At 43.3% G+C, this 15,261-nt stretch overlaps 1 protein-coding gene across 2 annotated transcripts; it reads right to left on the bottom strand.

The window, feature by feature from the left end:
* Positions 1–3,500: 3,500 nt before the first annotated feature.
* On the bottom strand, positions 3,501–14,958 carry PIN4 (peptidylprolyl cis/trans isomerase, NIMA-interacting 4). 2 transcript variants are annotated; one of them, XM_047765011.1, is made up of 4 exons: positions 14,829–14,958; positions 12,038–12,111; positions 4,060–4,179; positions 3,501–3,678 (listed from the first exon to the last, which is right to left on the bottom strand). In XM_047765011.1, exons 1-4 carry the CDS (start codon positions 14,869–14,871, stop codon positions 3,520–3,522), a joined length of 396 nt encoding a protein of 131 aa, XP_047620967.1. In that variant the 5' UTR covers positions 14,872–14,958; the 3' UTR covers positions 3,501–3,519. The 2 variants fall into 2 exon arrangements, with proteins under 2 accessions (XP_047620967.1, XP_047620969.1); XM_047765013.1 differs by lacking the exon at positions 14,829–14,958 and adding an exon at positions 13,561–14,522.
* Between the last annotated feature and the right edge of the window lie 303 nt (positions 14,959–15,261).

Below are 15,261 nucleotides of genomic sequence, written 5' to 3'. Positions count from 1 at the left end.
TACAAAATTGCTTTTACCAAAAGAAATTACTACAGTCACTGCTTGGTATCTTGGTGGTACTGCTTCCAGGACCCCTGCAGGTACCCAAGTCCACAGATGCCCAAGTCCCTCATATAAAATGGTGATTTACATATAACCTACACAGAGTCTCACGTCTTTTAAATCATCTCTAGATTTACTTATAATACCTAATACAACATAATTGTAAATAGTTGTAAATACGCTGTGCATGCTATGTAAGTAACTGCCAGTGAATGGCAAATTCAAGTTTCGCTTTTTGGAACTTTCTGGAATTAAAATATTTTTGCTCTGTCGTTAGTTGAATCTGTGAATGCAGAACCATGGATAGAGGGCTGACTGTACTAATTTTAGGAAGGGTAATGTGATTGAATATATATCATTATTGAAAAAAATCCCAGTGATAATAACACTGTGATTCAGCGTGTCAGTCTACATCTAACTCCAGCTCACCATTTCACTGCGTGCAATGAATAGCTGTCGTCATGTAGGCGCGTCACTGGGCTGTGCCCTACGTCTTTTTCGATCCCTTCAATCAAGCATACAAATGTTTGTGGAAATTCAGCTAATAAATTCCTCTCCCCAGCGTGAAAAAAAAAGGCCCTCACATAATTTATTTGTCTGCCAGGAGGCTTGGGGGGCTGTATCCATTTTATCTGAAGAGTGGTGCTGAAGTCCTAGGTGTATTTCTCACTGAAAAAAAAAATGCTTTTTGAGTGTATAATGACAATTGTGGGGGGGGGGGGAAATACATGCACATGGTAAAATATTCAACAGTAAGGCAGGGATTTTCAAACTGAAGAATTCAGATGTCTGAATTTGGCTGGAAAAAGTTACACCACCCCCCAGTGCTGTGTCTGGAATTTAATGTTTCCTTTCATTATGAATATAGGCAACACATTGCAGAAGTACTAGCAGCACCCGCGACTTTGTCACTAATAGAAATCAGAGATTCCATAGTTATTGCAGCTGTTTCAAAATACCACTGGTATTCATCACCACAAAAGCATGGAGGTTTTTAGACCTACCACCACTAGCTCTCACTTAATATATTAATAAAGAGGCATATGTAAAACAATTTTAAAACTTTTCACTGTAATTGTCCTTTGTGATCCTATATTGTTGTCCTTTGTAATCCTCTGTATTTTAACATTCTGGAGTTCCCATTGTGGCTCAGCGGTAATGAACCCGACCAGTATCCATGAGGATGCAGTTTCCATCCCTGGTCTCGATCAGTGGGTTAAAGGATTCGGCGTTGCGGTGAGCTATGGTATAGGTCACAGACGAGGCTTGGATCCCACTTTGCTGTGGCTGTGGTGTAGGCCAGCAGCTGCAGCTCCGACTTGACCCCTAGCCTGGGAACTTCCATGCCACAGGTGTGGCCATAATAAAAAAAATAAAATCAACATTCTTTTCAAAATTTCCTTCAAGGTTTTCAGATTTTATAGCCCTTATTTAGAGACTTCAATTTTTTTTTTTTTTTTTTGGTCTTTTTGCGGTTTCTTGGGCCGCTCCCGCGGCATATGGAGGTTCCCAGGCTAGGGTCTAATCGGAGCCGTAGCTGCCAGCCTACACCACAGCCACAGCAACGCCGGATCGTTAACCCACTGAGCAAGGGCAGGGATCGAACCCGCAACCTCATGGTTCCTAGTCGGATTCTTTAACCACTGCGCCACGACGGGAACTCCCCAATTTTTTTTTTTTAATGGCCACACTTGTAGCTTATGGAAGTTCCCAGGCCAGGGACAGAAGCAAAGCCACAGCTATGACCTACACAGCAACTGTTGTAATGCTGGATCCTTTAACCCACTGTGCTGGGCCAAGGATGAACCCACATCTCCACAATGACTGTTGCAGTCCGATTCTTTTTTTTTTCTTTTTAGGGCTGCGTCTTGTGGCATATGGAAATTCCCAGGCTAGGGATTGAATTGGGGATGCAGCTGCCAGCCTATACCACAGCCACAGCCACACTAGATCCAAGCCATGTCTGTGACCTACACCACAGCCCATGGCAACACCAGATCCTTAACTCACTGAGTGGGGCCAGGGATCAAACCTACATCCTCATGGATACTAGTTGGGTTTGTCACTACTGAGCCACAATGGGAACTCTGCAGTAGGATTCTTAACCCACTGTGCCATGGCAGGAATTCCACATTGTTGTGAATGTGGTTTTTAAAGCAGTTTCATCTAAAAGCTGCTATTTTAAATATCTCTCTGTATCACATTGCCCTATCTATGCATCCCAGGGAATGGGGCAGCCTCTAGTCTGAGCAGTGGGGAAAATCTCATGGAGGCATAGCCTGCTGGAGCACTCAGAAACTTTTCTAAAACGGGAAACTTAACTCTAAAGTGAAGTTGCCATTATGTGAACATGTCAAATGCAGCTGAGAGAGAACAGTGTGTTAAAAGAATCGCTGTTAAGACCCAGTTGTGTTGGAAAAGTTTTATTTTTGCAGCAGTATAGTATTTATAGTATTCTTTATACTTTTTTGGGAAATTTTAAAAATCAGACTTATTGAGGTATAATTTATATGTAATAAATGCATCCCTCTCAAGTGTACAGCTTTGAGTTTTGACAAACGTTACCATCATTACAATCAAAATAGAGAACATTTCCATCAATCCCAAATTTCCTTTATCTCTTCCTTTCTTTACAGTTTTTTCTGTGTCATAAATGTGTCTTTATAAATTTAAAAACACAGATAAACAGAACATTGGCCTGAAAGGGACTGTCATAACACAACCCATACATTTGAGGATGAGGGAATGTTTTGTCTTTGTTTTGGGGTGTGTTTGCCACGCTGGCAGCATGTGGAAGTTCCTGGGCCAGGGATCAAACCCACACCACAGCAGCTATCTGGGCCGCTGCTGTGACAATGCCAGATCCTTAACCTGCTGAGATACCATGGAACTCCAAGGAAATGTTTTCATGCTGACATTTCTCCCTTTAACCAGCACTTGGTGAATGGCTGCTGCTGAGTGTAGTACAGTGGAAGAACTGAGTGCCTTTTTTCTTCCAATAAACATTTATTTAAAAAGAAAGGAGTTAATGTTGAATGGCCATTGTGTGCCATGTACTATGTAATGATAGTGGTGCTAATAATTGTCTTGGCAGGTCAGTGTTGGCTAGCTTATAAGTAAGTTGTCTAGGAACTTATTTTATGGTTTTCATATGCTAATCCATCTATTCAATGTCCAGTTCAATGTTGAATTGTGTGAGCTGATATGTGGCTCCTCTAGAGATGGTCTCTAACTTATGGGATATCCTGAGAATCAGATAAAGTAGTTCTGGGAGGAAAGGGACTGCAGGTTAAAAGGAGTCTGCCTGACTTATCTTGGAGAACTACCGACTAAATACCACAGTGCACACCAGTCTTTACCCACCTGATTTTGTACCCACAAACCCACAATGACAGAGTTCATAAAATACAAGGATTAATTCAACACCTTTTGAAGAAAACAACAATGTATAAAACACATGCAGTCTTTCATACAATTTTATTTTCTCCCTTCAACCATTATAATATGATACCCAAATTTTGTCTTAACTGGAGGGTCTGTAAACACAGGCTTATCCAGCACACTTATAGGCAAGGCGAATGCCGCTTCTTGAAATGGTCCCACCATGGACCCTCTGGTCATCCAACCCAAGTCGCCCTGAAAAAACCAAAAGATATATGATGTCAAGTGGTCCCGAAGAGGAACAGTTCTACTGTAGCTGGAGAATCTCCCAATATGAATGCTAACGTTCCTATGTTGGAAAGAAGTAGGCTTGATGAGGACAAACAGGTGGAAGAGGTCCAACCCTGGGCTGAAAACACAAGCACTCAGTGTTGCTGGGTGTCTGTCAGCTGTGCAAGTTTGGTCATGACTAGGTTTAGACACAGGTGACTGTATTCGACTGTTCACAAGTTGGACATTTCTGCTTTTAAGATCTTTAAACCAAGATATGGCTAAAATGAAGGGCAGAACACAGAAATAATCCCTACTGCTGTGGGTCCTCCATAGGAGACATTTTAAGTGATAAGAGCACCATACCCCTTGCCTGGCTTTATCTTCACTATATTGTGCAGCCACTTCATTGAATTTCATTCCAGACTTTAACTTTTCCATGGCTTCCAAGATTTTTCCATGTTTTTCACACAGAATGTGTCTGACCTATGAGAAAAAACATGTTCATGTAATACTTGGAGACCCAAGTGATTCCTTTCTTCACAGTACAGCAGTCATGTCAGGATCACCCCACTGATGAAAACACACATTCAGGAGTTCCCATCGTGGCTCAGTGGTTAACGAGTCTGACTAGTATCCATGAAGATACAGGTTCAATCCCTGGCCTTGCTCAGTGGGTTAAAGGATCAGGCATTGCTGTGAGCTGTGGTGTAGGTCGCAGACGTGGCTCGGATCCTGTGTTGCTGTGTCTGTGGAGTAGGCCAGCAGCTACAGCTCCGATTGGACCCCTAGCCTGGGAACCTCAATATGCTGCAAGTGTGGCCCTAAAAGGCAAAAAAAGGAAAACACACATTCACTCACAGCAATGGAAAATCCTGGAAATCTTCCCAGTTGGGTGCTGGCCACAAACCTACTTCGCTTATCAAGACATTATCTCAGATGCCAGATTTAGATGAAAAATGGGCACCTGGATGTGGGAAGCTCCCATCTTTTACCAAGTACCTCAACAGTAACAGGAAGATGAAACATGATAATTGTTGAGGGCTTAGGTCCTCCTGGAGGCAAATCCCAACTCTCTTGTATGATCTTGGGCATTTTTGTTTGTTTGTTTTGCTTTTTAGGGCTGCCCCCTCGGCATATGGAGGTTCCTAGGCTAGGGGTTGAGCCTACACCACAGCCACAGCCACGCCAGATCTGAGCCACGTCTGCAACCTACACCAGAGTTCATGGCAACGCCAGATTCTTAATCTATTGAGCAAAGCCAGGGATTGAACCCGTATCCTCATGGATACTAGTCGGATTCATTTCCACTGAGCCGCAGTGGGAGCTCTTTAGGCATGTTTTTAAACCTCTAAATGTTTTCCCATTTGCAAACTGAGATAATAACCAGTACCTATGTGTTCTCACAGGACTATATATATTGAGATAATGCAGCTAGCATTCAATAAAAGTTAGCTACATTATTTCATCAGAGTAGGGATGATATGAAAAAAAAAGAAAAAACCACCAGTAAATACTTTTTACCAAAAGAGGCCCAATGTATAAAGCTTCCTCACAATTTCACTTTGAAAAAAAAATTGTATGTTGAAGATTAAGAATACTCAACCCTAGAGAAGTATTCAAATGGAACATGTTTAAAAAGTCACTATACCCTTAAAAATGATCTTGTTAAGGTATCTATTTTGGAAGATTTCCCATTTCTCATTCCAACTGAATCTATTGTTCATGTTTCATTATAGGTGACACATTAGGATGGGGACTTAAGGTGTCTCCCTTTCATAAGTTTAGAGACAAACAAACCAAGGTTGTCTTTAGGATTCAACTACTGAAACTGGTGGCAAGAGGAGCCTGGGCCCACAGGAGTAACTTCCTGACTAGAGGAGCCGCACAGGAGATACAGACACAGCAAAGGTAAGAATGTGTCAAAGAGCAGGGCTCAGAGAGGCAAACTTCTATAGAGTATGTCCAGCAGGAGCTCCTGTCATAGTGCAGTGGAAACAAATCTGTCTAGGAACCATGAGGTTGCAGGTTCGAACCCTGGCCTCGCTCAGTGGGTTAAGGATCCAGCGTTGCTGTGAGCTGTGTGGTGTAGGTCGCAGACGAGGCTCAGATCTGACATGGCTGTGGCTGTGGCCAGCAGCTACAGCTTCAATTAGACCCCTAGCCTGGGAACCTCCATATGCTTGGGTGAGGCCCTGAAAAGCAAAAAAAAAAAAAAAAAAAAAAAAATACGTCCAGCACTGTCCAGGGGAGACAAACAATCTGGACACTAGGGAGACACATGTTGGGGGACAAGGATGGTTCTTCAGACCTCATCTCGGCCTGGCTAAAACAGCTTCTTGACTGCCTCCCTCTTTCTGCTGTCACACTCATAAAGCAACCTTCTGGTTTAATGTTTGGCAAAGTACACAGAGCATTCAAGGTCACAGAAAGGGGATCCCATCAACTGCTTTATAAATGAATAAACACGTCTTCTGGTATAGACTGACGGGTTAGACATAATGAGTCTGTCGTACCTGTGGGGTTTGCAAGTGTGACCAACCAACTGGCACCTGCATGAGCCTGGCATCTCAGAAGAGAGCCAAGTTCCTCTAGATAGAATGTGGGAGTGATGAGCATGGAGGCGGCAGCTGACACTCTGGGAGGTGATGGATCACGCAGGGAGCCTACATAAGACTCGAAGAAGAGGAAAGTAGGCTAAAGACATCCTTGGAGAATATCAATGTTTAAGCAATGAGCAAAGAAGGAAGCTCAACCAGCATAATAAAAAGGAAGAGCCAGACAGGTAGAGAGAAAGGCATGCTAACAGAAACCAAGGCAAGAAAAAGTTTCAAGGAGGAAATGGTCAACAGGATTAAATGCTGCAGAGTGATCAAGTTAGGAATACAATCAACTTAGTGATGATTTTCTTCCCTTTCAAAAGTGCTCCATAATTTATTTTCTATTGTACTTCCAAATTATTTATCAATTAAATCAAACTGAATTGTTCAGGTCATTTTAAGACTTAATTGGCTCCCATGTTTAAAAATTATTTTTTTTGCTTTTTTTTTATGGCTGCACCTGTGGCATATGGAATTTCCCAGGCTAGGGGTTAAATCAGAGCTGCAGCTGCCAGCCTACACCACAGCCACAGCAACTCAGAATCCGAGCCTTGTCTGTGACCTACACCAGCTCACAGCAACACTGGATCCCTGACCCACTGAGCAAGACCAGGGATCAAACCTGTGTGCTCATAGACACTAGTCAGATTCGTTTCCACTGAGTCATGATGAAAACTCCCCAAATTTTATTTTTTATTAAAGTATAGTTGATTTACAATGTTGTGCCCATACATATATATACATTCTTTTTCTCATATTATCTTCCATCATGTTCTATCCCAAGAGACTGAATATAGTTCCCTGTGCTACACAGCAGGACCTCATTGCTTATCCACTCCAAATGCAAGTCTGTATCTCCCAACCCCAAACTCCCTGTCCATCCCACTCCCTCCCACTTGGCACCCACAAGTCTGATCTCTATGTCTGTCTGTGAGTCTGTTTCTGTTATGTAGATAAGTTCATTTGTGCCATATTTTAGATTCCACGTATAAGTGATATCATATGGTATTTTGTCTTTCTCTTTCTGATTTATTTAAGATGATAATCTCTAGTTGCATCTGTGTTACTGCAAACTATTAGAGAATCCAAGTCAAAACTACAATAAGGTACTACCTCACATTGGTCAGAACGGCCATCATTAATAAGTCTACAGGAGCTCCTGCTGTGGTGTCTCTGGAGCTTGGGATGCAAGTTTGGTCCCCAGGCCAGCACAGTGGGTTAAAGATCCAGTGTTGCGGAGTTCCCGTCGTGGCGCAGTGGTTAACGAATCCGACTAGGAACCATGAGGTTGCAGGTTCGGTCCCTGCCCTTGCTCAGTGGGTTAACGATCCGGTGTTGCCGTGAGCTGTGGTGTAGGTTGCAGATGTGGCTCGGATCCCACGTTGCTGTGGCTCTGGCGTAGGCTGGTGGCTACAGCTCCGATTCGACCCCTAGCCTGGGAACCTCCATATGCCATGGGAGTGGCCCAAAGAAATAGCAAAAAGACAAAAAAAAAAAAAAAAAAGATCCAGTGTTGCGGCAACTGTAGTGTATGTCGCAAATGTGGCTCAGATCTGATCCCTGGCCTAGGAACTCCATATGCCGTGGGGCAGCCAAAAAAGAAAAAGTCTCTAAGTCTACAAATAACAAATACTTGGGAGGGTGTGGAGAAAAGGGAACCCTCCTACACTGTTGGTGAGAATGAAAATTGGTAAAACCACTATGGAAACATGGAGGTTCCTCAGAAAACTACAAAAAGAATACCATATTACCCAGCAATCCCACTCCTGGACATATATCCAGACAAAACTTTCACTCAAAAAGATACATGCACCCCTATGTTCACAGCAGCACTATTCCCAACAACCAAGACATAGAAACAACCTAAATGTCCATAAACAGATGAAGGGATTAAGATGTGTTACATATATACAATAGAATACTATTCAGCCATAAATAAGAACAAATGATTTGACAATGACTGATCAAGGTCCTAAGCAAAAGCCACTTCAGAATAGTAAGTGCAGAAGCCATACTGTAGCAGCTGACTGAGGAAGTAACAGGAAGTGGGAAGGTGATGTGGATGGGGTTCTCCCAACTGAGTTTGAAAAGGAGAAGAAAGGGCTCTGTTCAGATGGAAAGAGGGTCAGGGCATGGATATATTTTAAAGATCCCTGGATATATTTTCAGAATGAAGGGAAAGATGCAGTAAAAAATGGCCAAAGACAGAGTAAAGAGACAGAGATAAATGAAGAAGCAAGGGCTGGCATTCCAAACACTGATGAAAAAATTAGTCTTAAAGGAAGAAAGGTGAGAAGAGAGAGAAGGGAGGGGTGAGTGAAGATAACTTTGCTGAGCGGCTGGAAAGTCAAGGAGTTCCTGACAACAGGTCTGGTTTCCATTTTCTTGTGACAATTAGAACAATATTTAAGTTACTGAGTACTCCATACTCTAGGTATTTGTGCCAAGCGCTTTACAGGGATGACCTCATGGAATCCTCACACCAACCCTGTGAGACTGGATCAGTGGGTCTCAACCCTGGCACATGTCAGAATCACCCCCAGAGCTTCCAAAAATATATCAAAGTCTGGTCCCCATCGCCCCCACCCCAGAGATTCTGAGGTAGCTGGTCTGGGGTGGGTCCTCAGGCACTGAGAGTTTTAGAAGCTCTTCAGGTGAACTTGACGTACTCTAGGATGTACTCTAAGAATCACTGGGTGAAACTGTCTGCTGGCTGACAGGAGCAGGGTGGTAGATGGCTTGAGGCGAGTGCCAAAGGACTGAGGGCTTAGCTCAGGTTAGAGACCAGTTATCAGTGGCCCAGATCCCTGGGTGGTGTGACTCTCCAGCAGAGCCCAGCAGTTCTGGGTCTGAGTATAAACAAAGTTGACCATCAGACTGAGCCTGAGTTGTAGTCTGGCAGGTGGGTGCAACAGATGACCAAAAGGAAAAGGAGTCAAGGCTCCTTGATCCAGTAGTCACACCCTTTCATCTAATTTCCAGCCTAAAGGACATCCAGGGCTTGGAGAGCAGACACATAGCCTGGGAGAAGGTGGGGAAAACTGGGTGGGCTTGAGGGCGTGGAGATCTATGTGCAGAGAAGAACAGAACAGGACTGGGGGAGGTGGGAAGTGAGGGAAAGGAGGGAAGCTGTGGTCAGCAGGTGAGTTTCAGAATCTGGGCAGCTCAGTGACAAAGGGCGGGGGTGGGTTCAGGAATGGGGTCTAAAGCAGGCGGTTCAAGGAGCCTAGATCCTAGAACACTGGAGGGTTTGGCATCCCTCCCCTACTGGGGCCTTTGCAAACACTGGCAACAGCCCAGCTGTCCTCTGGCAGGAGAACAGTTCAACACACCTCCCCTCCGTGGGATGGTACTCTGCACTACAAAGGAACAGACTAAGGATACATGCAACAACCAGAATGAAATCTCTAGAGTTATGTTGAATGAAAAAAACCAATCCCCAAAGATTACATACGGTATCATTCCATTCATATACATCATTCTTTTTTTTTTTTTTTTTTTTTTGCTTTATAGGGCCACACCCACAGCACATCCAAGCTAGGGGTCGAATCAGAGCTGTAGCCGCTGGCCTATGCCACAGCCATATGCAATGGAGCGGTCCCTTAGGTTAGGTGCTTGTGAAGGTCAGCACATAAGGTGAAAACGTCACACAGCCCAAATTCCCCTACAACATCCCTTATGAAGATGCTGTACTGGAGACCAACACGTCAGCCCTCATTAAGCCCAACAAGGCCTGTCTCCGTGGCCTGTGTTGTAACAATGACCATTTCCTCAGCTGGACACCAGGACCAAAGAGCTGGCTTATTTTCAGACACCATGTTTTATGAAAATTATCTTTGGATACCAGAATCCCAGTTCTCATGGTTGGATGTTCCTATGACAATGGAGATCGACTATGGAAAAGCAAATTCACATCTCCTATCTCACTCGCTCTTTCTCTGGGTTCACTGAGTAGAAAAGTAGGCAGAATGGCCCACACTATGTATTTTCTCTCCCCCCCTCCCTTTTTTTTGGTTGCATGTGTATAGTTGCATTTATATAATGCAATTCCACAACAGCACTTACCATACAGCAATGAAATTTCTCTCTTTACCTAACTGCTCCCAACTAGGCTTTGATAACAGGGACCATCTTTTATCTGCTTTTTTTAAATACCCAGAATTTAGTACACTGCTTGACACAGGGCAGATGTCACTATATCCTTATTGAATGAATGAATCAAAGTATGGAAGTCCATACTAAAACATGGAAAATGCCTTGTTATGTAGCACTATGTGGTATAATTCTGTTTTCAGATTAGATTTTCCTGGGGCAGACACTATTCTGGCACTAGGTTGAGTACTTCAAGTAATTACTTGCAATTGTCTCCCACCCTCATTTTCATGATCAGGGCTCTGGCTTGTAGCTCACCAGGGGAGAAGCTATCTAATGAGAACTGTGCCTTTGCTTGTTTCTGTTTGTTTGTTTTAGGGCCACACCTGAGATATACGGAAGTTCCCAGGCTAGGGGTCAAATTGGAGCTGCAGCTGCTGGCCTAAGCCACAACGCCAATTCCGAGCTGCATCTGCGACCTATGCCACAGCTCAGGAAATTGCCAGATCCTTAACCCACTGAGTAAGGCCACGGATTGAACCCATGTCCTCATGAATACTAGTCAGGTTCCTTACTGCTGAGCCAAGATGGGAACTCCTGCCTTTGCTTGTTTATCTCAGCTCTTGGTTTTATCAAATATTATTTCATCCTGAGAAATGATTCATTTGCTTTCTTGGGAAGATCTAATTTAATACATTTTAAGAAAAAATACTAGATTTTGAAGAAATTCTGGATGTCTGAGAAAACATTTGAGAAAATATTTAAAAGGAATTATTAAAATTTTTTTTGCTTTTAAAAAAATTTTTATTATAGTTGATTTACAATGTTCTGTCAATTTCTGCTGTTCAGCAAAGTAACCCAGTTATACAAATATATACATTATTTTTTTCACATTATCCTCCATCATGTTCCACCACAAGTGATTGGATATAGTTCCCTGTGCTATATAGCAGGACCTCATTGCTTATCCACTCCAAATGTAATAATTTGTAAAAACAAACAAACAAAAAGGCTTTTTTTAAATTTAAAAAAAAATCTTCATTTCAGGTTCTTTTTTGAAAAATATCTTTTGTGGGGTATTAATTCTAGGTTGACAGACCTATCTTTCAGAACTTTAAAGATGCTGTTCCATTATCTCATGGCTTACACTGCATCTGATGAAAAACTGAACATTATTTAAATCACTTGCCTTACATTTAATGTGTCTTCTTTCTCTGGTTGATTCATTGAGTTTTCCTTTTTTTTTCCTTTTTCATTAGTTTCTCTATGGTCTTCTTTTTTAATTTTAAATGATTTTTATTTTTTCCATTATAGCTGGTTTACAGTGTTCTGTCAATTTTCTACTGTATAGCAAGGTGACCCAGTCTTATGACAAATATTATTAGAGTATAGTTGACTTACAAAGTTGTGTTAGTTTCAGGTATGGCAAGGCAAATCAGCTATACATATACATATATCCATAAAAGGAATTACTTTTCATAAGTGGGAGTGATCTATATTTTCCATTTTTGTGTTATCTTGATCTTACATCAGTATTAGGCTAGCCTCTTAGAATGAGTTAAGTAAACTGCCTTTTCCTTTTATGTGTACCAAAATAACCAGGTATATATGTTATTTGTATTTAACATGAAAAAAAAGAACAAGTGACTCACCTTTACTGCATTGCCACCACCTTTGGGACCCTGAGGCTTTTTGTCAGCACTGTCACTCCCAGAGGCTACTTTTCCTTTAGAGAAGAGATGACAGGTACTCATTTAAACTTGTTATTTACAGAGAAGTTCAACATAACAGGAGTTGATACTTCCACCATAGCACCAAGCTTCAAAAGGGAACTCAGTAGACACTTTACTTCATGAAGCTAAATTAATCTATGATTCACTTCTCTTCAAACAGGAAATTTGTGCCCTACATAAACCCTTCACAGAAAATGGATACACAAGTAAGTGTGCTGTAGTTGAATGGGAGCACCTAAAGCCCAGCCTGGATTCCTTGCATCCACTTTGAAATCCTGCCCTCTAAGGGCAAACCACTGAGCTCTTGGGAGATTTCTAATAAGCACTGCAACCATGTATTTGAGTACTCACAATTCCAATAAGTAGAATCTCCAAGAATGTATTTTAAAGATCAAATTTCCCACCATCCAGATTTGGATAAACAATACATTCATGTCCAGACTCTTGTAGTCTACTACATTGCCTATTGATACCTTCCAAAGAAAAGTTACTGATATTCAGATTAACAACTACTGGCAGCATTTTACATTTTACTACTGTGTCATTTTGCTACTATGTCAACTTCTGCATTGATGGCAGCATACTTACTGTTGGAGGCTGATGTTCCTAAGAACTATTGTTGGATTAAGTGTTCAGTTCAATAAACATTTCCTAAGTAACTAAGTTCCAGGCAAAGACATAAAGATGAACAAGCTCCCTTGCTCAGGGAGCTCATATACTACTGGGGAAGATGGTTATATAAAGTTATGTAAAGCAGATCTCTTCAGGAGAATGAGGTATGCTCTACAGACAGGTGGCTGTGGAAGCACAGAGGGATATTTTAGCCAGTCAGGGAAGTTTTCTTGGATGAGTAGGAGCTGACCAGGCAAAGAAAGAACAAAGGCGGGGAGACACTCCAGGGTGGGGGAACAGTGCAGTATGTGTAGAAGACTATGGATGAAGCCAAATCTGAGGTGGGAGTGGGTGAGATGAGCCCAGGGGAGGTGGCTGGGGGTTAGGGTATGCGGGTCTTTGGGCCCCATTAAGGAAATTGGAATTTATCCTAGGAGTAATAGGGAGCCATTGAAAAGTTTTATTCAGGACTCTCCATCTTACTTGTCTTGGATCTCCACTGCCTAGCATACAACAGTTGTTCAATAAATGTTCAACCAAACTGAAAACCCAAAATTCTGACCACCAAATGGCTAGGAGAACGTTACGGCCACAGGAGTTTTATTACATCAAATTCTTAAGTGAGTCTGCTATACACTGACTCTAGAACAATAATGCCTTCCAGTTATCCCATCCTCTCCCCTACTCGATGCTATCATCTTCTGACGGCCAGCTCACTGGCTCTGACTGAGGACTCTGGCACCAACTTCAAGCTTCCATTCCACCCTCACTCCTGCCATGAGTTTAGATGACCTCACCACCTATGCAGAGGAATCATCCAACAGCCTAACCTCGCACTTCTGGAGCTCCATCCCAAATGTCCATGCCTTCTACTCCAAGCTGTCTGTTCCCGGGGCACACGATGGAACTGTGCCACTCAGAACTAGTGGTTCAGTCTTTGGCTCAATTTCCTGTCCTTCCAAGCTTTCTCATGCCTCATTCCCACAACGCAGGCCCTTTAATTCCACCAAAACCACTCTCCCACTCAATCCCTTTATCCTGCTATGTTCCCCTAGACTAACAGACTTCTCCTTCCCTTCCCACTCTGGATCCCATGCTTGATCATCTGAACTGCGTTTCCACTGGTACTTGTAATTTCCTTACATTGCTCTTCTTCTGTTATCATTGTCCAACAAAACCTTAACTTTGGCTCAAGGCTACACCTAGCTCTTTTCAGTCCTGTATTGTGTCAGTTATATGGTACTCAGTAAATCATGACTGTGCTATGTCCGCTACAAAGTCATGGCCTTCAGTGTTATTCAGGCTCTCAGCCCTGAAGGCGACACTTTTATTAGTGTTTCATCCCCTCTCCCATGATCCCAACGACAATTTCAAACCTTTACCACTCTCTTCAAGACCCCTACTCTGTCCCTGCCTCCTGAGTCTTAAAAACTACCCCTACCTTCCACTTTATTAAAATATTGAGGTCATTAAACCTGAGCTCCTAGAAACTCCACCCCTCCTCCTCTCTGGCTCCAATTTTCACAATCACATCCATCTTCATCTCTTTCCCTGTGACCTCAAGCATATGGTGACCCTCTCCTATTCCAAGAATAACTGATCCACCGCTTTTCTCCTAAATATCACGCCTCTGTACCTTTCCCTCTCAAACCCTACTGGATCTGTCAGCCTCATTCCCAAGTTTTGCCCATTGTGAAGAAACAAACAAAATCAAAACTTCAAACTTTCTCGTAATCCTCTTCTATGTACCATCTAATCCCCATTTTTTGCCCCCCACCCCCGCGGCATTCGCAAGTTCTGAGGCCAAGGATCGAACCCGTGCCACAGCAGCGACCCGAGCCGCTGTAGTGACAACGCCTGATTCTTAACCCGCCGAGCCACAAGGTAACTCCCCCATGCTTTTAAATAAAAATTTTCCTGAGAAGTCCACACTGCTTCCAACAATTATCACTATAATTCTCACTATATCACTTCCTGGTCAGTGCTCTAGTCACTAGCCACCCGCTGCCTCCGTCCCAGATCCCGGGAATCCCCAGCCTGCTCCCTCCCCTCGCTCTTCACCCGACCCCATTCTCCTCAGCTGCTCTGGCTGCTCTACCTTTCCCCCCTTTTCCCGATGCGCTTTTTCCTTTCGGTGGCATCTCCGAAACTGGTCGTCGAACTCTCAGCTGCTTCAGTTGCCACACAAAGCCCCTTCAGGCCCCACGGGTATGTCCTAAACATATGCCTGCAAGCGGCATGGCAATTGGCCATTCTTACTGCGGCTCAGGAAGCAGGCATATCTTGGGGCAGACCCGGTCCTTTGGCTCTAGAGCCAATGGGGCCGAACAAATCTGACCAATAAAAAGCTCGGGCCGGGTAGGGGGGCGGAGCTAGAGGTTGGGCAGGGACGGGAAACCCCGCCTCTGCGCTATTTGCTGCTTCTGTCTCTCGACCTTATATGTGCACCGCTTCCCTCATTCCCCCGCCCGCCTCTTCCACGCATGCGTAGTGGTATCCGCGGGCTTCTGCAGTCCCTCGCCCCGGCTCTA

The sequence above is a fragment of the Phacochoerus africanus genome, chromosome X, assembly GCF_016906955.1.
Source record: "Phacochoerus africanus isolate WHEZ1 chromosome X, ROS_Pafr_v1, whole genome shotgun sequence".
Lineage (NCBI taxonomy): Eukaryota > Metazoa > Chordata > Mammalia > Artiodactyla > Suidae > Phacochoerus > Phacochoerus africanus.
This window is presented reverse-complemented; position numbering and strand designations above follow the sequence as displayed.